The 24,005-nt window shown below is 46.0% G+C and overlaps 1 protein-coding gene across 1 annotated transcript in view; it reads right to left on the bottom strand.

Annotated features, from left to right (window-relative positions):
* Positions 1 to 24,005, bottom strand: part of LOC135516103 (collagen alpha-5(IV) chain-like) — a 90,251-nt gene that overhangs the window by 13,011 nt on the left and 53,235 nt on the right. Inside the window, 19 exon segments of the mRNA XM_064940143.1 lie at positions 1,565 to 1,750; positions 2,191 to 2,241; positions 2,546 to 2,725; positions 2,876 to 3,002; positions 3,609 to 3,748; positions 9,263 to 9,352; positions 10,447 to 10,482; positions 10,568 to 10,642; positions 10,776 to 10,922; positions 11,182 to 11,205; positions 11,208 to 11,270; positions 12,067 to 12,234; positions 15,885 to 15,998; positions 17,078 to 17,228; positions 21,843 to 21,940; positions 22,248 to 22,352; positions 22,584 to 22,676; positions 23,119 to 23,287; positions 23,700 to 23,891. Of these exon segments, the coding sequence (XP_064796215.1) occupies positions 1,565 to 1,750; positions 2,191 to 2,241; positions 2,546 to 2,725; positions 2,876 to 3,002; positions 3,609 to 3,748; positions 9,263 to 9,352; positions 10,447 to 10,482; positions 10,568 to 10,642; positions 10,776 to 10,922; positions 11,182 to 11,205; positions 11,208 to 11,270; positions 12,067 to 12,234; positions 15,885 to 15,998; positions 17,078 to 17,228; positions 21,843 to 21,940; positions 22,248 to 22,352; positions 22,584 to 22,676; positions 23,119 to 23,287; positions 23,700 to 23,891 (2,209 nt within the window).

Consider the following 24,005-nt stretch of genomic DNA (forward strand, 5'->3'; position numbering starts at 1 on the left):
ATTATAGACCTATAGCGATCTCCTCTTAGACACCTTATCAATGTAACTAAGTCTAAGGGAGTTGGAATTAAATCTGGAATTCAAATATGTTTAATTGTGGTCTTAATGTTCTAACTGAGCCCAACTCTGTGCTATAGTCTGGCGTTGTGATTCAGGTGCTGAGGTACGGCTGGACACACATGGCCCATGCAGGACAAACAGTTGACTGACACACTGTGGGAGAAACAGACGAGTCACAGTCAAACCTTCTCAGTCTTACCTAGACTCCAGTAGCCTATTGATAATACTGCATCCACTGTGTTGTGGTCTAGGGACTCGGGAACACAATGGAAATAAGTATTTAAAATGTATGTATTGTGTGAATATGCATATTTTTGGGGGCTGGCTAATAAAATCAATCAATCATCAATCAGTGTTCAGTTGAACAGTGTATTATTCCTTTCATAAATGACACTGATCTAGAGTGAGAACACTTTATAGTTCATTCCTTAACTGTATAATACAGGGGTTCAATGCTATACCGGCAGTCAATGAGATCTATTTGACCGACTACGCCAACGTTGTATTGGAAATGCTCAGTCAAACCCATCGATACCCCTTTGACTTACAACACTCTTCTCACTTTTATAGATAATGGTGGTGATACTTCTTGTTTCTAGATAGTCTAGGTTCTTTGTTGTTGAATCCACCAAATATTTGTTTTCTAGGCTTTTGAAACCCCTCCTGTTACAGGTTTGACTTTAGTTCGTCTGCTTCACACCAACGTCACATAATTAGACAATTAGGATATAAAACACCAAACAACACACAAGACACACGCACATCAACCCTGTGGAGAGATGGACAGATCAGGATCCGTTCCCCTGCAACCGAAAGGGGAGGGAGAGGGGGTGAGGAGACACAAGGATGGAGAGATGATTGACAAACAGATGGCTGGATTGATGGATGGATGGATGGATGGAGGACGTAGACAACAACGTGTGGTCACCCCCCATGCTCTGATGTTGGGGGCGTAGCTGGAACCCAGACGGCGAGGGAGACACAGTGATTGGTGCGTGTTGGCGGCGCACCCCAACATTGTGTAGTGAGGGGGTAAGGGGGTGGGGGACGTTTGGTTGCATAGTGGTGGTGGTGATACAATCGGTTCGGTTCAGTGCTCAGTGTATCACAACGATGGTGATTTGAGTGACAGTGTATGTTTGTGCTCAGTGACATATAGCTGATCTGGGACCAGTGTTGATTGACAAAGAGGTTCACATCTCATGCAAATCAATGGGATTAACATAAAGCATTCACATAAAGAGCTGCAGGTAGGCCATGTTTGCTGCCTGGATTTTACTTGGGTATGTGTGTGTGTATACAATGTGTGTGTGTGTCATGTGTCAGAGAGAAAATATATCAATAATCTATCTTTCAAATTTCCTTCCCCGTCCACGATTTGATACATTTTAAACTTTTAACTATACCAAACACTACAACCAGGAGGCTCCAGACTTCAAAATGTCCAGAAAACCAGGCAGCAACATTGGCTAAAAAGTGATGGAGTGGTCAATTCATAACATACCTCCTCTTCCAGGGGGTCCGGGGGGGCCGGCGTTACCTTTGGGACCCTGGAGGGCCACACCTGGTGCGCCAGGGGGCCCAACGCTGCCAGGGGACCCAGGCAGGCCAGAGAAACCCATCTCTCCCTTCTGACCAGGGAAGCCAGGGCTACCGGAAGAACCAGGGGCGCCAAGATCTCCCTTAGCACCTGTGGTGAACCGATGGCAAAAACACAAGGTCCTTTCATAATAACAATCCCTTTTATTCACCAAGTACATTGACACACACTCAGAATGTGACCTGGTGAAATGGTGCTGCCAGCAATAAACAGATGTAAAGGAAGAACACAGCTGGAGGGATTTACACACAGTCAACATACAGCATAAACAACGGAAATCAAGTAAAGTGGTGATTGAAGGACGTTGGTAGTAGTAGTTAGTAGAGTAGTAGTGGTTGTTGTCGACTTCTATTGGTAGAGAACTAGATGGCAAATGCTATTTAAGTTGTATATGGTCTATAGTCGGTTATCGGCTACCGTCTGTTCTCTGTAGTGGATGGTTTGTCTGTCATTTAGGAGCTAGTGTAGAGTGTATGTATGGTTTGTGTGAGAGTAACAAAGACAGTCAGTCAGGTGGGGGTGAGTCTCACCTGGTAATCCTGGGAGACCAGGAGAACCGGGGCCACCGAAACCAGGAAGACCTGTAGGACAAGACGATCATGGGAAAAAGAGGGTTTCATTTTAGACATCCATCTAATAATATAACACTTTGGTCTTACTGCATAATATCCCCAGCGCTAAATCCTTGTGAACAATTACATTTTGGATAATTTTGTTTTATCAATTTGACTACAACTTTGGGGTATTGTTGACAGTTGAACTAAGCTCATGAGGCATTTATAAGTTATATCATTCAAGAATCAATGGGTATATATTAATAATTTAAAAGTAAAAAAATGTAAGTAGCAATCCCAGATTGCTCATTTAAGTGACTACGCCAACTACCTGGGTCTCCTTTGACTCCCGCTGGTCCAGGGATTCCGTCACGACCCGCCTGACCCTTGTCCCCTGGGAACCCAGGTGATCCGGCACGGCCGTTCTCTCCCGGTCGGCCGGGTGGTCCGCTGAGACCGGGGTTACCGGGGATACCATCCAGACCCTTAGGCCCGGGAATCCCGGGAGAACCTAGAGGAAGTACCAGAAAGACAGCCGGACAGATTTAATGACATAGGTAGCTGGATATGAGATGAAGGCTTGGAAGAATATCATACACCTGATTCTTCTTCTACTAGCCAATGCTCGTGGTTAGACCGTAGCACCGTAACCATTAGTTACCTTGAAATCCTGGGAGGCCGGGGTCACCTTTGGCGCCAGGGCCGCCAGGAAACCCTGGAAGACCTGGTGTTCCGGGAGTTCCTTTTACTCCGTTTTGTCCGGGGAATCCTGACTGGCCGGGCTCACCCTGAGAGAGAGAGAGAGAGGAAGAGAGAGAGAGGGATAAGGGATAGAGAGAGAGAGAGAGCAGGAGAGAGAGAGAGAGAAAGCAGGAGAGAGAGAGAGCGAGAGAGCAGGAGAGAGAGAGTGAGAGAGAGCAGGAGAGAGAGAGAGAGCAGGAGAGAGAGAGAGAGAGAGAGAGAGAGAGAGAGAGAGAGAGAGGGATAAGGGATAGAGAGAGAGAGAGCAGGAGAGAGAGCAGGAGAGAGAGAGAGAGAGAGAGAGAGCAGGAGAGAGAGAGAGTGAGAGAGAGCAGGAGAGAGAGAGAGAGAGCAGGAGAGAGAGAGAGAGAGAGAGAGAGAGAGAGTAGGAGAGAGAGAGAGAGTAGGAGAGAGAGAGAGCAGGAGAGAGGGAGAGAAAGGAATAAAGTTGCATTGTAGACGATGAAGCAGATTTTCCATATTACTCAAATATCATTCAGAATGAGTATATAGTTCCCTTTGAAACAGGTAAACTCATCTAAACTTGAACAGAGATCTAGACGTATGCTTAAAGGTACACACGGTTCTATGCGGTACGGGTTCTATACGGTTCTAGATGGTTCTAAAGGGTTCTAGAGTAGATGGTTCCATACCTTGGGACCTGTAGCTCCCGGGGAACCAAAGCCAGGGGAACCGGGCTCTCCCTTAGCTCCAGGGAACCCTGATGCTCCTGAACTACCGGGTCCACCCGACCGACCTGATTGACCCGGAGTTCCTTTCGCCCCTGTGGGTCCTGTGACATCATCATAAATGGACAATAAGATTGGTGTAGTCGGATAAATAGAGTTCGGTGACAATATTCTAACTAATTGTTATTAATCTAGCAATCAATATATGGATCAAACTGTATTTGTATACTTGTTTTTTCCATCATTAAACTGTTACAGAACACCTGCTGTAACAAAATGAAAGTATTCAGGCATGTTAATTCATAACGGCCAGCGTTTCTATGAACATGGAGTGCTGAGAGTGGCCAAATCTCGGGGTTATGGGAAGTCTTTACATTAAAAAAAAGTATTCTTGATTATATTTTAGTGTGTAGAACATAGGGATGACAGGTCAATAAACATTTCGGCGATGGTGATGGTGGGGATATGAGGTTATAGAACATGATGGTGATGATGGGGATATGTGGTTATTAAACGTGATGGTGAGGATATGAGGTTATAGAACATTGATGGTGGGGATATGAGGTTATAGAACATGATGGTGGAGATATGTGGTTATAGAACATAATGGTGATGGTGGGGATATGTGGTTATAGAACATGATGGTGGGGATATGAGGTTATAGAACATGATGGTGATGGTGGGGATATGTGGTTATAGAACATGATGGTGGGGATATGAGGTTATAGAACATGAAGGTGGGGATATGAGGTTATAGAACATGAAGGTGGGGATATGAGGTTATAGAACATGATGGTAATGGTGGGGATATGTAGTTATAGAACATGATGGTGGGGATATGAGGTTATAAACCATGATGGTGGGGATATGAGGTTATAGAACATGATGGTGATGGTGGGGATATGAGGTTATAAAACATGATGGTGGGGATATGAGGTTATAGAACATGATGGTGGGGATATGAGGTTATAGAACATGATGGTGGGGATATGAGGTTATAAAACATGATGGTGGGGATATGAGGTTATAGAACATGATGGTGGGGATATGAGGTTATAGAACATGATGGTGATGGTGGGGATATGAGGTTATAGAATATGATGGTGGGGATATGAGGTTATAGAACATGATGGTGGGGATATGAGGTTATAGAACATGATGGTGATGGTGGGGATATGAGGATATAGAACATGATGGTGATGGTGGGGATATGGGGTTATAGAACATAATGGTGATGGTGAGGATATGAGGTTATAGAACATGATGTTGGGGATATGAGGTTATAGAACATGATGGTGGGGATATGAGGTTATAGAACATGATGTTGGGGATATGAGGTTATAGAACATGATGGTGGGGATATGAGGTTATAGAACATGATGGTGGGGATATGAGGTTATAGAACATGATGGTGATGGTGGGGATATGAGGTTATAGAACATGATGTTGGGGATATGAGGTTATAGAACATGATGGTGGGGATATGAGGTTATAGAACATGATGTTGGGGATATGAGGTTATAGAACATGATGGTGGGGATATGAGGTTATAGAACATGATGGTGGGGATATGAGGTTATAGAACATGATGGTGATGGTGGGGATATGAGGTTATATAACATGATGGTGTGGATTTGAGGTTATAGAACATGATGGTGGGGATATGAGGTTATAGAACATGATGGTGGGGATATGAGGTTATAGAACATGATGGTGGGGATATTAGGTTATAGAACATGATGGTGGGGATATGAGGTTATAGAACATGATGGTGATGGTGGGGATATGAGGTCAAAATCAAATCATCAAATCAAATTTTTATTTGTCACATACACATGGTTAGCAGATGTTAATGCGAGTGTAGCGAAATGCTTGTGCTTCTAGTTCCGACAATGCAGTAATAACCAACAAGTAATCTAACTAACAATTCCTAAACTACTGTCTTATACACAGTGTAAGGGGATAAAGAATATGTACATAAGGATATATGAATGAGTGATGGTACAGAGCAGCATAGGCAAGATACAGTAGATGGTATCGAGTACAGTATATACATATGAGATGAGTATGTAAACAAAGTGGCATAGTTTAAGTGGTTAGTGATACATGTATTACATAAGGATGCAGTCGATGATATAGAGTACAGTATATACGTATGCATATGAGATGAATAATGTAGGGTAAGTAACATTATATAAGGTAGCATTGTTTAAAGTGGCTAGTGATATATTTACATCATTTCCCATCAATTCCCATTAAAAGTGGCTGGAGTTGAGTCAGTGTCAGTGTGTTGGCAGCAGCCACTCAATGTTAGTGGTGGCTGTTTAACAGTCTGATGGCCTTGAGATAGAAGCTGTTTTTCAGTCTCTCGGTCCCAGCTTTGATGCACCTGTACTGACCTCGCCTTCTGGATGATAGCGGGGTGAACAGGCAGTGGCTCGGGTGGTTGGTGTCCTTGATGATCTTTATGGCCTTCCTGTAACATCGGGTGGAGTAGGTGTCCTGGAGGGCACGTAGTTTGCCCCCGGTGATGCGTTGTGCAGACCTCACTACCCTCTGGAGAGCCTTACGGTTGAGGGCGGAGCAGTTGCCGTACCAGGCGGTGATACAGCCCGCCAGGATGCTCTCGATTGTGCATCTGTAGAAGTTTGTGAGTGCTTTTGGTGACAAGCCGAATTTCTTCAGCCTCCTGAGGTTGAAGAGGCGCTGCTGCGACTTCTTCACGATGCTGTCTGTGTGAGTGGACCAATTCAGTTTGTCTGTGATGTGAATGCCGAGGAACTTGCTACTCTCTCCACTACTGTTCCATCGATGTGGATAGGGGGGTGTTCCCTCTGCTGTTTCCTGAAGTCCACAATCATCTCCTTAGTTTTGTTGACGTTGAGTGTGAGGTTATTTTCCTGACACCACACTCCGAGGGCCCTCACCTCCTCCCTGTAGGCCGTCTCGTCGTTGTTGGTAATCAAGCCTACCACTGTTGTGTCGTCCGCAAACTTGATGATTGAGTTGGAGGCGTGTGTGGCCACGCAGTCGTGGGTGAACAGGAAGTACAGGAGAGGGCTCAGAACGCACCCTTGTGGGGCCCCAGTGTTGAGGATCAGCGGGGAAGAGATGTTGTTACCTACCCTCACCACCTGGGGGCGGCCCGTCAGGAAGTCCAGTACCCAGTTGCACAGGGCGGGGTCGAGACCCAGGGTCTCGAGCTTGATGACGAGCTTGGAGGGTACTATGGTGTTGAATGCCGAGCTGTAGTCGATGAACAGCATTCTCACATAGGTATTCCTCTTGTCCAGATGGGTTAGGGCAGTGTGCAGTGTGGTTGAGATTGCATCGTCTGTGGACCTATTTGAGTGGTAAGCAAATTGGAGTGGGTCTAGGGTGTCAGGTAGGGTGGAGGTGATATGGTCCTTGACTAGTCTCTCAAAGCACTTCATGATGACGGAAGTGAGTGCTACGGGGCGGTAGTCATTTAGCTCAGTTACCTTAGCTTTCTTGGGAACAGGAACAATGGTGGCCCTCTTGAAGCATGTGGGAACAGCAGACTGGTATAGGGATTGATTGAATATGTCCGTAAACACATCAGCCAGCTGGTCTGCGCATGCTCTGAGGGCGCGGCTGGGGATGCCGTCTGGGCCTGCAGCCTTGCGAGGGTTAACGCGTTTAAATGTTTTACTCACCTCGGCTGCAGTGAAGGAGAGACCGCATTTTTCCGTTGCAGGCAGTGTCAGTGGCACTGTATTGTCCTCAAAGCGGGCAAAAAAGTTATTTAGTCTGCCTGGGAGCAAGACATCCTAGTCCGTGACTGGGCTGGATTTCTTCCTGTAGTCCGTGATTGACTGTAGACCCTGCCACATGCCTCTTGTGTCTGAGCCGTTGAATTGGGATTCTACTTTGTCTCTGTACTGACGCTTAGCTTGTTTGATAGCCTTACGGAGGGAATAGCTGCATTGTTTGTATTCAGTCATGTTACCAGACACCTTGCCCTGATTGAAAGCAGTGGTTCGCGCTTTCAGTTTCACGCGAATGATGCCATCAATCCACGGTTTTTGGTTAGGGAATGTTTTAATCGTTGCTATGGGAACGACATCTTCAACGCACGTTCTAATGAACTCGCACACCGAATCAGCGTATTCGTCAATGTTGTTATCTGACGCAATACGAAATATGTCCCAGTCCACGTGATGGAAGCAGTCTTGGAGTGTGGAGTCAGCTTGGTCGGACCAGCGTTGGACAGACCTCAGCGTGGGAGCTTCTTTTTTTAGCTTTTGTCTGTAGGCAGGTATCAGCAAAATGGAGTCGTGGTCAGCTTTTCCGAAAGGGGGGCGGGGCAGGGCCTTATATGCGTCGCAGAAGTTAGAGTAACAGTGATCCAAGGTTTTTCCGCCCCTGGTTGCGCAATCGATATGCTGATAAATTTTAGGGAGTCTTGTTTTCAGATTAGCCTTGTTAAAATCCCCAGCAACAATGAATGCAGCCTCCGGATAAATGGTTTCCAGTTTGCAAAGAGTTAAATAAAGTTTGTTCAGAGCCATCGATGTGTCTGCTTGGGGGGGATATATACGGCTGTGATTATAATCGAAGAGAATTCTCTTGGTAGATAATGCGGTCTACATTTGATTGTGAGGAATTCTAAATCAGGTGAACAGAAGGATTTGAGTTCCTGTATGTTTCTTTCATCGCACCATGCCTCGTTAGCCATAAGGCATACACCCCCACCCCTCTTCTTACCAGAAAGGTGTTTGTTTCTGTCGGCGCGATGCGTGTAGAAACCCGTTGGCTGCACCGCTTCGGATAGCGTCTCTCCAGTGAGCCATGTTTCCGTGAAGCACAGAACGTTACAGTCTCTGATGTCCCTCTGGAATGCTACCCTTGCTCGGATTTCATCAACCTTGTTGTCAAGAGACTGGACATTGGCAAGAAGAATGCTAGGAAGTGGGGCACGATGTGCCCGTCTCCGTAGTCTGACCAGAAGACCGCCACGTTTCCCTCTTTTTCGGAGTCGTTTTTTGGTTCGCTGCATGCGTTCCATTCCGTTGTCCTGTTTGTAAGGCAGAACACAGGATCCGCGTCGCGAAAAACATATTCTTGGTCGTACTGATGGTGAGTTGACGCTGATCTTATATACAGTAGTTCTTCTCGACTGTATCTAATGAAACCTAAGATGGCCTGGGGTACTAATGTAAGAAATAACACGTAAAAAAACAAAAAACTGCATAGTTTCCTAGGAACGCGAAGCGAGGCGGCCATCTCTGTCGGCGCCGGAAGTTTGGCTCTTGCAGTCTCATTACTGAGAAAAAATATAGAACATGATAGAACATGATGGTGGGGATATGAGGTTATAGAACATGATGGTGGGGATATGAGGTTATAGAACATGATGGTGGGGATATGAGGTTATAGAACAGGATGGTGGGGATTTGAGGTTATAGAACATGATGGTGGGGATATGAGGTTATAGAACATGATGGTGGGGATATGAGGTTATAGAACATAATGGTATGGATTTGAGGTTATAGAACATGATGGTGATAGTGGGGATATGAGGTAATAGAACGTGATGATGGGGATATGTGGTTATAACACATGATGGTGGGGATATGGGGTGGTCTAATACCCACCTGGGAAGCCCATCTCTCCCATGTTGCCTTTAGCTCCTGGGGCTCCTGGTGAGCCTGATCCTCCAGGGATACCTGCGTCTCCTTTGGGACCTGAACACGGCAGAGGAAATTAGGAGTTTGCGTTCAGTAGAGGACATTATGGGGCTGAAACATATCTTGAGGAAGGCATGGTACTTGGAAATATGCATGTTTTATAAGCCCATTTGGGTTGAGCATCCTGAAGTGGCAAGACACATAATAAAACAGGAAACGTAGGATGACTGTGCTAGTGTTCAGTAGAGGTCATTCTGGAGGGATGGCTGTACTAGTGTTCAGTAGAGGTCAGGAGGGATGGGTCATTCTGGAGGGATGGCTGTGGCTGTACTAGTGTTCAGTAGAGGTCATTCTGGAGGGATGACTGTAGTAGAGGTCTTCTGGAGTGTTCAGTAGAGGTCATTCTGGAGGGATGACTGTACTAGTGTTCAGTAGAGGTCATTCTGGAGGGATGGCTGTACTAGTGTTCAGTAGAGGTCATTCTGGAGGGATGACTGTTCTAGTGTTCAGTAGAGGTCATTCTGGAGGGATGACTGTACTAGTGTTCAGTAGAGGTCATTCTGGAGGGATGACTGTACTAGTGTTCAGTAGTGGTCATTCTGGAGGGATGGCTGTACTAGTGTTCAGTAGAGGTCATTCTGGAGGGATGACTGTACTAGTGTTCAGTAGAGGTCATTCTGGAGGGATGACTGTTCTAGTGTTCAGTAGAGGTCACTAGTGTGGTCATTCTGGAGGGATGGCTGTACTAGTGTTCAGGTCATTCTGGAGGGATGACTGTTCTAGTGTTCAGTAGAGGTCATTATGGAGTAGATGACTGTACTAGTGTTCAGTAGAGGTCATTCTGTACTAGTGTTCAGGGATTCTGGAGGGATGACTGTGCTAGTGTTCAGTAGAGGTCATTCTGGAGGGATGACTGTACTAGTGTTCAGTAGTGTTCAGTAGAGGTCAGTATGTACTAGTGTTCAGTAGAGGTCATTCTGGAGGGATGGTGTTCAGTATGACTGTACAGTAGTGTTGCAGTGTTCAGTAGGTCATTCTGGAGGGATGACTGTACTAGTGTTCAGTAGAGGACATTCTGGAGGGATGACTGTGCTAGTGTTCAGTAGGGTCATGAGTGGAGGGATTCTAGATGTTCAGTAGTATGAGTATACCTTGAGGTCCTGGCAATCCAGGTCGTCCGTTCAGTTCTTCTGGAGGGATGACTTACATTCTGTTCAGTAGTGGTCATTCTGGAGGATGACCTGTCAGTAGAGGTCAATCTGGAGGGATGACTGTACTAGTGTTCTGGTATACCAGCATCTCCAGGGAGACCAGGGATACCCTTTTGACCTGGCAGTCCTCCTAAACCTACACAACACAAAAAACACAGGAAACAGTAAGGACAGTGAGACAAAGCTGCGTATTTAGCTGCCTACATCAGTCAGTCAGAAACAGGCAGAGAGAGAGACATGCAGATAAACAGACAGAGAGAAAGACGTACCTGGTGCTCCTGGTTCTCCCTTCCCACCCTTCAGTTCCTGGGGAGGAATACTGGGTCCTGGGAGTCCCGCGATACCGGGCTCTCCCCTGTCTCCCTTCAGACCTGAACCGCCGGGCCCACCTGGTCGCCCTGGGAAACCATCGTCACCTGGAGGAAGGAGACACAAAGACTCAGAAGGTCTATTATTGAAGACACATACAGTACCAATATGTGTGTATACCAACATGTGTGTTTATGTGTTTGTGTGTAGGCTCCTTACGGTCACATTAACAGCGGTGCACATTAATGTTAAAGTTATTAAAGTTATTGTTCAATTTATCGTTATAACTCAGTCAATTTGTGTCCATATCACCCAGCTCTAGTGTGTGTGTGTGTGTGTGTGTGTGTGTGTGTGTTGCACGCGTACCTTTAGGTCCAGGGAAGCCGGGGCTCCGGGGTTCCCAGGGGATCCCAGAGGTCCAGGAGCTCCCATCACACCCATGTCTCCTTTCCCACCTGTTGATGGACAGACTTTTGACTGGCAATTCCCCATCAAGACAGGGTGAAGGTCAGCGACACTGTCTGTGTCCCATATCGCACCCTATTCCCTATATAGTGCCTTACTTTTGACTAGAGTCCATATATAGGGAATAGGGTGCCATTTGGGATGGAGGTAGAGTAACAACAATCTCCAACAGAAAATAAAGAGAGAGAAAGGTAGTCAGTGTGACATCATACTGGCCAGTCCATATTTAATTCTATATTTAACCTTTATTTAACTAGGCAAGTCACAAAGAACAAATTCTTATTTACAATGACGGCCTAACCCGGCCAAACCCTAATCTGGACGACACTGGGCCAATTGTGCGCTGCCCTATTGGGACTCCCAATCACGGCCGATTGTGATACAGCCTGGAAACGAACCAGGGTCTGCAGTGACACCACTAGCACTGAGATGCAGTGCCTTAGACTGCCGCGCCACTCGGGAGCTCATATACTGTATGAAGATTACACAGAAAGAGATTTGGAACCAGATATAGACGAGACTGAAATAAACACACAGGCTGCGTTATCACATGCAGCCCAATTCTGACCTTATGCCACTAATTAGTCTTTTGACCAGTAAGATCAGACCTTTTGCCATTAATTGGGCAAAATATCAGAATTAGGCTGCCTATGTAAACCAGCAATCGAATCTGATTTCTTACAGTCCATTCATAACACAGAAAAAGATTGAAAACTAGACAGATAGAGACTAAAACAGACACATAGATTAGGAAGGTTTGATGTTGGTGTTGGTCTGTTATCCTACCAGGCAGGCCAGGCAGTCCGTCTCGGCCAGGGCCACCAGGGTTACCCTGTGGTCCAACTCCCCCGGGGTTGCCGGGGAAACCGGGACTTCCTCTGTCGCCTGGCAACCCTGGAATGTCCAGGCCGGGAGAACCGGGGTCTCCCTTCTCTCCGTTGGCGCCTGAGTATCCTGAAATGCAAGGAATCAATAAGGAATCAATAACATTCTCACTTCCTGATCAGCATCTGCCCATTATCTATAACCTCACAGAAGGTCAATTTTGACAAATGCCAAAGAGAATATTTGGTCTTACGCACATTTGATGGACAATAAAGCTTTTTGAACTTGACTTTAAGCGCTAGTGGAATCTCTCTACTTATGATTAGTGACTATTCAACACATTATAAAGGTTCCATTTGTCAGTCCAGAATAGGTCAAATAACCTCATTTTCTATTATTATATATATATATATATATGTATATATATATATATATATATATATATATATTTATTTAACCTTTATTTAACTAGGCAAGTCAGTTAAGAACAAATTCTTATTTATAATGACTGCCAACACCGGCCAAACCCGGACGACACTGGGCCAATTGTGCGCCACACTATGGGACTCCCAATCACAGACAGTTGTGATACAGCCTGGATTCAAACCAGGGTGTCTGTAGTGACGCCTCAAGCACTGAGATACTGTGCCTTAGACCGCTGAGCCACTCGGGAACCCCAAGAGTAAAGATAGCCGGAGTAAAGATGTCACACCAAACAGATGTACAGTCCCTTCAACCAATCACACAAAAATACAATACCAATCAACCAATCAGCTGCCAGATAGAGACTATCGTCCAGACCGGCTGTGGTACAAGACTTTTCTCGCCTTGAGGTCAAAGGTCAGAAGACGGCAGGTAAGGAGGGCGTATATTCAAAATGGGGCGGAGTGGATGAGGAACATCTCAGAGTAAGAAAGAGAGGTGGGGAAGGGGGGGGGGGGTGAGGGTTTACAATGCTCTACGTCTATCCAACATGACATACTGTACATGATGGTGTAGCCTTCAGAACTGTGAGTGCCATGAGTGGAGGTGAATAAAGAGTTTGTTGTGGCAGGCACAAAATAAGAGTGTGACTAATGACATACAGTTGAGGTGGGAAGTTTACATACACCTTTAACCAAATACATTTAAACTCAGTTTTTCACAATTCCTGACACTTAATCCTAGTAAAAAGTCCCTGTCTTAGGTCAGATAGGATCACCACTTTATTTTAAGAATGTGAAATATCAGAATAATCGTAGAGAATGATTTATTTCAGATTTTATTTCTTTCATCACATTCCCAGTGGGTCAGAAGCTTACATACACTCAATTAGTATGTGGTAGCATTGCCTTTAAATTGTTCAACTTGGGTCAAACGTTACGGGTAGCCTTCCACAAGCTTCCCACAATAAATTGGGTGAATTTTGGCCCATTCCTCCTGACAGAGCTGGTGTAACTGAGTCAGGTTTGTAGGCCTCCTTGCTCGCACATGCTTTTTCAGTTCTACCCACATTTGTTCGATGGGATTGAGGTCAGGGCTTTGTGACGGCCACTCCAATACCTTGACTTTGTTGTCCTTAAGCCATTTTGCCACAACTTTGGAAGTATGCTTGGGTCATTGTCCATTTGGAAGACCCATTTGCGACCAAGCTTTAACTTCCTGACTGATGTCTTGAGATGTTGCTTCAATTTATCCACAAAATGTTCCTACCTCATGCTACCATCTATTTTGTGAAGTGCACCAGTCCCTCCTGTGGCAAAGCTCCCCCACAACATGATGCTGCCACCCCCGTGCTTCACGGTTGGGATGGTGTTCTTTGGCTTGCAAGCTTCCCCCTTTTTCCTCCAAACATAACAGGGTCATTATGGCCAAACAGTTCTATTTTTGTTTCATCAGACCAGAGGACATTTCTCCAAAATGTACGATCTTTGTCGCCATGTGCAGTTGCAAACCGTAGTCTGGCTTTTTTATGGCGGTTTTGGAGCAGTGGCTTCTTCCTTGCTGAGCGGCCTTTCAGGTTATGACTATATAGGACTTGTTTTACTGTGGATATAGATACTTTTCTACCTGTTTCCTCCAGCATCTTCACAGGGTCCTTTGCTGTTGTTCTGTGATTGATTTGCACTTTTCACACCAAAGTACGTTCATCACTAAGAGAAGGAACGCGTCTCCTTCCTGAACGGCTGCGTGGTCCCATGGTGTTTATACTTGCGTACCATTGTTTGTACAGATGAACGCGGTACCTTCAGGCATTTGGACATTGCTCCCAAGGATGAACCAGACTTGTTGAGGTCTCCAAGGTCTTTTTTCTGAGGGCATGGCTGATTTCTTTTGATTTTCCCATGATGTCAAGCAAAGAGGCACCGAGTTTGAAGGTAGGCCTTGAAATACATCCAAAGGTACACCTCCAATTGACTCAAATTATGTCAATTAGCCTATCAGAAGCTTCTAAAGCCATGACATAATTTTCTGGAATTTTCCAAGCTGTTTAATGGCACAGTCAATTTAGTGTATGTTCTTCTTCTGACCCACTGAATTTTCCAAGCTGTTTAATGGCACAGTCAATTTAGTGTATGTTCTTCTTCTGACCCACTGGAATTGTGATACAGTGAATTATAAGTGAAATAATCTGTCTGTAAACAATTGTTGGAAAAATGACTTGTGCCATGCACAAAGTAGACGCCCTAACCGACTTGCCAAAACTATAGTTTGTTAACAAGAAATTTGTGAAGTAGTTGAAAACTGAGTTTTAATGACTCCAACCTAAGTGTATGTAAACCTCCGACTTCAACTGTATTAGTTATAAAGATGAAGGCAAATTGTGAACAAAGTGGCAAAAACAAGTGCAGGAAATGTGAACTTGGAACTGTGTGGGTGAGTGACAGCTAGCAGCTTCGCAAGTGAGCATCGCCAACGAGACTGTGACAACATGCAAAATAAGAAGAGCAATGAGAAGACTGTTGTGAGGAGAGATGAGAAGAAGAATAAGAGTGAACTCCCAAGATCAGGGTATGGCTACCATCGATGACTGATAACCCAGAATGGGATGCAATCGTCACATGATCACCCATGGTGACATCATTCAGTGCACAAAAAACAAACAAACAAACCCTTTACAAACCCTTTACAAACCATTTAACCTCTTACAAACTGTTTACAAACCCTTTACACTCTTACAAACCCTTTGCAAACCCTTTACAAACCATTTAACCTCTTACAAACTGTTTACAAACCCTTTACACTCTTACAAACCCTTTGCAAACCCTTTACAAACCATTTAACCTCTTACAAACTGTTTGCAAACTGTGCACAAAAGCCTTGCAGAGGAATGGTGTTACTTTCCTAATAACAAGTGTGACATCATTGCCTGAACCACATAGCCAGTCCTTTGAGATTCTGTACATAATAAACATTCATATAAGTTATGAGTATGTGGTGAAGGTGATAATGCCAATACCAATCTGTGACTGAGACAATACATTCGAGATAACACATATTGAGTCACCTCAACAGAATGTTAATGTGTCGAAAACAAAAATAGAACAAAATATTGTATTTCGAAAATACAGCATAAATATACATACATATAATTACATGGTTTTCTCACAAATTAAGACTTTGCAGAGGTTCAATATGATAAAAAGTCTTAGCATTACGTACAAATTATGGTGATACTACAAGGTCCGCTGTAAGCAACTAGATACAAATGCCATAAATCAAACTAGACGTCTATCTCTAATCAAACTATTAATCAAACCTGATTTTTGTCTCGTCAAAGGTCAGCTAGGTTGTCTTACCTGGAGAGCCCATGGGTCCTGGGGGTCCAATGGGGCCGGGGATGCCCTGAGAGCCGATGGAGGGCGAACCTGGAGGGCCACGGGCTCCGGATATACCAGGGATACCAGAGTCACCTGGAAGTGACAAACAAATACAGAACACACACACCTGTTAACAAAATAATACCAACTGGCTAGCTACCTAACAGGTGTACCAGGGATACCAGAGTACCCTGGGAGACAAACAGATACAGAACATACACTTTTTAACATGGCAATACCAACTAACTAGCTGGCTAACAGAATACATTTTATCTGGACCAGTGGTGGCTCCTCAGGGGAGGAAGGGGAGGACCATCCTCCTCAGTGAATTTCAGATTTTTTTTATATGGCTTTACTGTCAGTGGTTTCAAATGAAAGTGCCTTTAAAGATGACTAAGTTATTATTTACTCTTTTTAACAGCTAGTTTCCATTCTCCTCTGGAAACATTGACTTCATTTCAAAACCTAGAAGTCTAGAAAACCTATGTTCTCACCCCCTTCCATAGACTTACACAGTAATTATGACAACTTTCAGAGGACATTCTCCAACCTATCAGAGCTCTTGCAGCGTGAACTGACATGTTGTCCAGCCAATTAAAAGGATCAGAGAATTAATCTAGTACTAAAAGCATAAACTACAGATAGCTAGCACTGCAGTACGTTAAATGTGATGAGTAGTAGAAAGACAATAGTTGAACAGTCTTGAACAAATTCATTTCCTTAAAAGAAATAGCTAGCTCGTTTAGAGTATCATGTAGTAGCCTAAAGCTATCGATGTTACATTGAGCTGGGGGAATGTAATATGCACGACAGTCATCCAATATTCTGTAATATTTTAAAAAAAGGCCTCGCTCATAAAAAAATAATCGTCCTCCCTCTTCTTAAACAGCACTGACGGCCACGGATCTGGACTAAGTATAACATTTATTGAAGACACCACTGAGCATGCTTTTAGTCTAGAACTAGGCTGTGTCTGGAAAAATCTGACCAGAAATAATGAGGCAAGATTAGAGTATGATGTTGTTGATCTATAAAAAGAGGAAATAATAACTTAAAAGGCACTTTAATTTGAAACCACTGACAGAAAAGCCATATGTTCAGTATAGGTGGATCTTCAGTGTTCCTAAGCTCCTAACTCCAACCGACTACACCAATAAAAGTTGGAACAGTACCTTTGGCACCAGGGCCACCGTCAAAGCCAGAACGTCCGGGCGAGCCGGGGTTGCCGGGGAAACCGGAGTCTCCTTTGGGTCCTGGTAATCCTTTGGGTCCAGGGAAGCCTGGAGGGCCCTGGGGACCAGGCAGCCCGAATCCTGGCTCTCCCTATCACACACACACACACACACACACACACACACACACACACAAATAGAAAACTCAAATTAATACCCAAACACACACAAATGTAGATCTTGTTAAAACATTTTTGAATATATTTTTTATTTAACCTTTAGTTAACTAGGCAGGTCAGTTAAGAACAAATTCTTAATTGTAGCCTCCTGCGTGGACGGGGGCTGGGATTAAAAATAAAAACAAATTAAATAAAAATATGGGACAAAACACACGACAAGAGAGACAACACAACACTACATAACGAGAGATCTAAGATAACAACATAGCATGGCAGCAACACATGACAACACAGCATGGTAGCACGACAACATGACAACAACATGGTAGCAACACAACATGGCAGCAGCACAACATGGTACAAACATAATTGGACACAGACAACAGCACAAAGGGCAATACATCACGCAAAGCAGCCACAACTGTCAGTAAGAGTGTCCATGATTGAGACTTTGAATGGAGAGATTGAGATAAAACTGTCCAGTTTGAGTGTTTGTTGCAGCTCGTTCCAGTCGCTAGCTGCAGCGAACTGAAAAGACAAGCAACCCAGGGATGTGTGTGCTTTGCGGACCTTTAATAACAGAATGTGACTGGCAGAACGGGTGTTGTGTGTGTAGGATGAGGGCTGAGGTAGATATCTCAGATAGGGGGGAGTGAGGCCCAAGAGGGTTTTAAAAATAAGAATCAACCAGTGGTTGTTGCGACGGGTATATAGAGATGACCAGTTTACAGAAGAGTATAGAGTGCAGTGATGTGTCCTACAAGGAGCATTGGTGTCACACCCTGATCTGTTTCACCTGTCTTTGTGCTTTTCTCCACCCCCAACCAGGTGTCTCCCATCTCCCCTCATTATCCCCTGTGTATTCATAACTGTGTTCTCTGTTTGTCTGTTGCCAGTTCATTTTGTTCATTTTGTTGCCCCACCACACTGGATTATTGACCTCTGCCTGCCCTGACCCTGAGACTGCCTGCCATTCTGTACCTTTTGGACTGATCTGGATTACTGACCTCTGTCAACCAGTCAAGATCTGTCGTTTAGCCTGCTCCCTTGTCTAGTAATAAACTTTCGTTACTTCGACACTATCTGTATCTGGGTCTTCGCTAATATGTGATAGTACAAACTGGCCATGACCGACCCAGCAGACTCAGACCAGCTCCACAATGCTGTCTCCCTGCAATGAGCCACCATTGGACGACACGAGGAGTTACTACAATGTCTTATGGAGGCACTCCAAACCCTGGCAGAACGCCATGACCAGGTGTTCAAGACTTTGCTGGAGCAACTCTACGGATTCCTCACTGGACAGCGGATCACTCACAATACCACTCCCATCAACCTACGAGTGTCAGGGAACCACAGCGAGGCAATCCAATGTATGCTGATTAAGTTTCCTCAGGTTCCTGTGGTATTGGGATTATCTTGGCTCCAGCGACACAATCCCTTTATTGACTGGACTGCTGGTGCCATCATGGGCTGGGGCCCATTCTGCCACGCCCATTGCCTGAAGTCAGCATGGCCTGCCCCAGGACATCTTCCGGTGGGCTCGGGAAGTTGCCCCGGACCTCTCCGCCATTCCCGCGGAGTACCAGGACCTCAGGGAGGATTTCAGTAAGGCCCGGGCCACTTTATTTCCTCCACACCGACCCTATGACTGCGGGATCGACCTTCTCCCAGGCACCGCACTGCCCCAGGGACGACTGTACTCTCTGTCGGGTCCGGCGGATAAGGCAATGGAGACCTACATAGAGGACAACCTAGCTGCAGGGTTCATCTGTCCTTCTGCCTCCCCGCCGGCGCATGGCTCTTCTTTGTGGAGAAGAAGGACAAAACCCTGCGCCCGTGCATCGACTACAGGGGCCTCAACGACATCACGGTGAAGAACCGCTACCCACTACCACTCATCTCCCCTGCCTTCAAGCCGCTCCAAGGGACTACTGTGTTCTCCAAGCTGGATCTACGGAACGCCTACCACCTGGTGCGGATACAGGAAGGGGACGAGTGGAAGACAGCCTTCAACGTGGTCAGCGGTCACTACGAGTTGCTGGTCATGCCATTACCAGCGCCCCAGCTGTGTTCCAGGCTCTGGTTAATGATGTTCTCCGAGACATGTTGAACCGGTTCGTCTTCGTCTACCTCCATGACATCCTTGTCTTCTCCTGCTCTGCCCAAGAACACATGCTCCACGTCCTCCTGGAGAACCAGCTTTTTGTGACCACGGAGAAGTGCGAAGTCCATCGCTCCACCATCCCCTTCCTGGGTTACATCATCGCTACAGGTAGTGTACAGATGGATCCTGGGAAGGTGAGAGAGGTGGTGGATTGGCCCCAGCCTACGTCCAGGGTGCAGCTGCAAAGTTTCCTGGGATTCTCCAACTTTTATCGCCACTTTATCTGATGTTACAGCACCCTGGCTTCCCGCCTGTCTACACTCCTGTCTACAGTCACCTCTCCCAAGGTTCCGTCCATGTGGTCCCCGGCTGCTGACCAGGCGTTCCAGGATCTCAAACACTGTTTCACCACAGCTCCCATCTTGGTTCATCTGCCAGTTCGTGGTGGAGGCCGATGCTTCAGATGTCAGAGTGGGGGCTGTCCTGTCCCAGCGTTATGCCCTGGACCTCAAGGTACATCCCTGTGCCCTCTCACATCGCCTCAACACCACAGAGAGGAACTACAATGTGGGGAACCGTGAGCTTCTCATGGTGAAAATGGTGTTGGAGGAGTGGAGGCACTGGCTGGAGGGGGCGGAACATCTGTTCATTGTGTGGACAGACCACAAGAACCTGGAATATCTCTGTACTGCCAAGCATCTCAATTCCAGGCCAGCTAGGTGGGCCCTGCTCTTCTTCCGGTTCAACATTAAGCTGGATGTGCTGTCAATGCGCTCTTTAACCCCAAGACCATCCTTCCCACCTCGTGTCTGGCAACGGCACTCAGCTGGGGAATAGGGAAGCAGGTCCGTGAGGCGCAGAATTCCCAGACAAACCCCTGGGGGGGGCAGATAACCAGATGTTTGTGCATGGTGCTGTCCGCTACTCGGTCCTGGACTTGCCTGCCACCCGGGCTTCCGTTGGACCCTGCCCTTTGTGCAACAACGCTTTTGGTGGCCTACCATGGTCCCGGACGTTTGTCGCCGGCTGCACGGTCTGTGCGCAGAACAAGACTCTTTGTCAAGCTCCGGCTGGTCTTCTTCAACCATGGCCTGTCCCTCATCGTCCCTGATCTCACATATCCCTGGACTTCATCACGGGTCTTCCCCCGTCTGATGGCAACACAGTAGTGGACCGGTTTTCCAAAGCCGCCCACTTAATTCCTCTTCCTAAGCTCTCCCTCTGCTAAAGAGACGGCCCAACTCAACGTGCAGCACGTCTTCCGGACCCATGGACACCTGGTAGACATGGGTCCTCAATTCTCATTCCAGTCAGCTCTTCAGGGCATCATGGCTGCTGGGAGGGCAACCCTTCATCCACCTCTTCTACGATTTGAAACTTTCAGTCGCTTGTGCTCTGTTAAATCCTGTGTGTTAAACCCAGTCTGACCTTCGGTTGGGAGGAAAAGCTATACTACTAGCTAAATGTGCTGTGGCCATGTTCCTTTGACTGCTCTGTGCAGGTCTGTCTACATTCAGTCTTTACCTTAGCTTGATACAATGCTATCCAGTTTGGATTCTCATTGCTATAATTCCCTTTGGAATTAGCTGGATTTATGCATAAATTGGTCATCAAATTTGGTCTGATCTTTATCTAAGTCACAACAATAGACAAACATAGTGTGCTTAAATTAATAATGCACAAAATAATGCACAGCACACCAACATCAAAACCTCATCCCAACTGTAAAGTATGGTGGAGGGAGTATCATGGTTTGGGGCTGCTTTGCTGCCTCAGGGCCTGGACAGCTTGCTATCATCGACAGAAAAATGAATTCTCAAGTTTATCAAGACATTTTGCAAGAGAATGTAAGGCTATCTGTCCACAAATTGAAGCTCAACAGAAGTTGGGTGATACAACAGGACAACGACCCAAAACACAGAAGTAAATCTACAACAGAATGGCTTCAACAGAAGAAAATACGCCTTCTGGGGTGGCCCAGTCAGAGTCCTGACCTCAACCCGATTGAGTTGCTGTGGCATGACCTCAAGAGAGCAGTTCACACCAGACATCCCAAGAATATTGCTGAACTGAAACAGTTTTGTAAAGAGGAATGGTCCAAAATTCCACCTGACCTTTGTGCAGGTCTGATCCGCAACTATAGAAAACGTTTGGTTGAGGTTATTGCTGCCAAAGGAGGGTCAACCAGTTATTAAATCCAAGGGTTCACATACTTTTCCCACCCTGCACTGTGAATGTTTACACAGTGTGTTCAATAAAGACATGAAAACGTATAATTGTTTGTGTGTTATTAGTTTAAGCAGACTGTGTTTGTCTTTTGTTGTGACCGATCAGATTACATTTTATGACCAATTTATGCAGAAATCCAGGTATTTCCAAAGGATTCACATATTTTTTCTTGACACTGTAAATGATTATGTTAATCTGTAATTAGTACAGTATTAAGATCCATCTATAGTAGTGTCGTTGTGGTACGTACCTTAGCTCCAGGTCCACCTGGCTCACCGGGGAGGCCGTCCACTCCTGGTCTTCCTGGACCCCCGGGACCACCTGGCACACCAGATGAGCCTGGGAATCCTGCGGGCGGGGACAGGTGAGTGATTTGTAATAATTGTTTATAGTATAAGGCACTACTGTGAAACACACAAATTACTCTGTGCTATGGTGCTATGAGAGAGATGATGGCTGTGCCATCTTGTGTGGACGTCAGGGCTTTAAGCCTAGTCCGAGACTAAAAAGCATGTTCAGTGGAGATTCTCCATTGAAAATGCTTCTTAGTCCAGGACGAGGCTTAATCTGTGTTCCGGAAATCGGTCCATGAAGTTTATATTATAACCATACAGGTGACAGTGAATGCATACCTGCCCAGGTATTTAGTGTTTACCTTTAGCGCCGGGGGGTCCTGGCAGTCCAATGCCGGAGAGGCCGGGGTCGCCCTTGGCACCTGGTAAGCCGGGGAAACCGGGCTGTCCTGGCCCGCCGGGGTTGCCTGTGGACACACAAATGAACACTTTGTTTTGGCAAACATTTACAACACTACTACTAAACAGTTCACTAGCGCATACTTCATAGAATTACATCAAATATTCCCCCCCAAACAACACCAACCATCTGTGCTGTCTGTTACCTTACTGCCATCATCTTCATTCTGGATGAAAGCTTATGCCTATCTGTTCAGGTGGGTGTGAACCTGTGCAGGTAAAGATGACATGCTATTTACCTGGGTTTCCAGGAAGACCGGGGTCTCCATCCTGTCCCCTGGGTCCTGGGAGTCCCTTCTCTGCTATCGTTTGACCCGGCTCACCTTTAGTGCCTATAGGTCAGGGGTCAAAGGCCGAGGGTCAAAGGTTAGGGAATAAGGGTACAAGAGAGTTGTAGTCATTAGAAGAGCAGCAGGTAAAGCTAATGGTAAAAGTATGATACCAATGAAATAACACAACCTTCCGGGACCCCAGGTGTGTCGATGTGTCTCACTTTTATCAACATTTCAGTTACTTTTAGAAAAAAAAGGGTTCCAAAAAGGTTATTTGGCCATCCTCATAGAAGAACCCCTTTTGGTTCCAGGTAGAACCCTTTTAAGTTCCATGAAGAACCCTCTGTGAACGGGTTCAAGATGGAATCCAAAAGGGTTCTACCTGGAGCCAAAAGGGTTCTAACGTGAACCATAAAGGGTTCTTCAAAAGGTTCTCCTATGAGGACAGTTTTCTAAGAGTATACATCCCTGGTTTTCAAGTATATCAGACAATATATCTTACCTGGTGATCCAGGTGTTCCCGTTCTCCCTGAGACGCCCTGAACACCCTTCTCTCCAGGGGGCCCCTGGGGGCCGAAGCCTGGGGATCCCGGGTCACCCCTGTCACCTGGGAGACCCTGCAGACCGGGCTCACCTGGAGGCCCTCGCTCACCCTTAACTAACAGAGAACCCTGCAGAGGAGTGGAGAGGGGTTAATATATAATGCTATGTCGTGGGAGAAATTGATGGATGGATAGATGGATAGATAGATGGAGATAGGGATGGAGGGAAAGAGGTAAGGTGAAGGGATGGATGGAGGGAGGGAGAGAGGAACAGTTGGATGGGATGAATGGATGGATGGATGAAGGGAGGGATGAACAGAGAGATTGAAGGAGACATGAAGGGATGAGGTGGGATGGATGGATAGATAGATGGGTGGAGGAAGGTAGGGAGGGATAGAGAGCAGGAGGGATAGAAAGAAAGAAGATAAGGTTGGATGGATGAGTAGAGAGGGGAGAGGATGAGGGTGTGGATGGGACGGATTAAGAAATATATGAATAGATAAATGGAGGGAAGGAGAGAGATGGACACTTTGCTACTCACAGATGTTCCTTTGGGTCCAGGAGCTCCAGGAACTCCATTGCGACCAGGTCCTCCGTCCAGACCAGGCAGGCCAGGGGGTCCGGGGAACCCTGTGTCTCCCTTGTCGCCCCTCACCCCATCTACAGCAATAGCCTCACCTGGGTCACCCTTCTCTCCTGGGAAACCAGGTGCACCCTGGGGACCAGGCAAACCCTGGGGGAGAGAGGGATGGAGGAGAGAGAGATGGAAGGATGGAGGAGTCATTTAGTTACTCTATCAAGGCTACTCTAGACTCGAAGGGGCAGTTTCCCGGTTACAGATTAAACC

Source organism: Oncorhynchus masou, chromosome 27 (genome assembly GCF_036934945.1).
Source record: "Oncorhynchus masou masou isolate Uvic2021 chromosome 27, UVic_Omas_1.1, whole genome shotgun sequence".
Taxonomy (NCBI): Eukaryota; Metazoa; Chordata; class Actinopteri; order Salmoniformes; family Salmonidae; genus Oncorhynchus; species Oncorhynchus masou.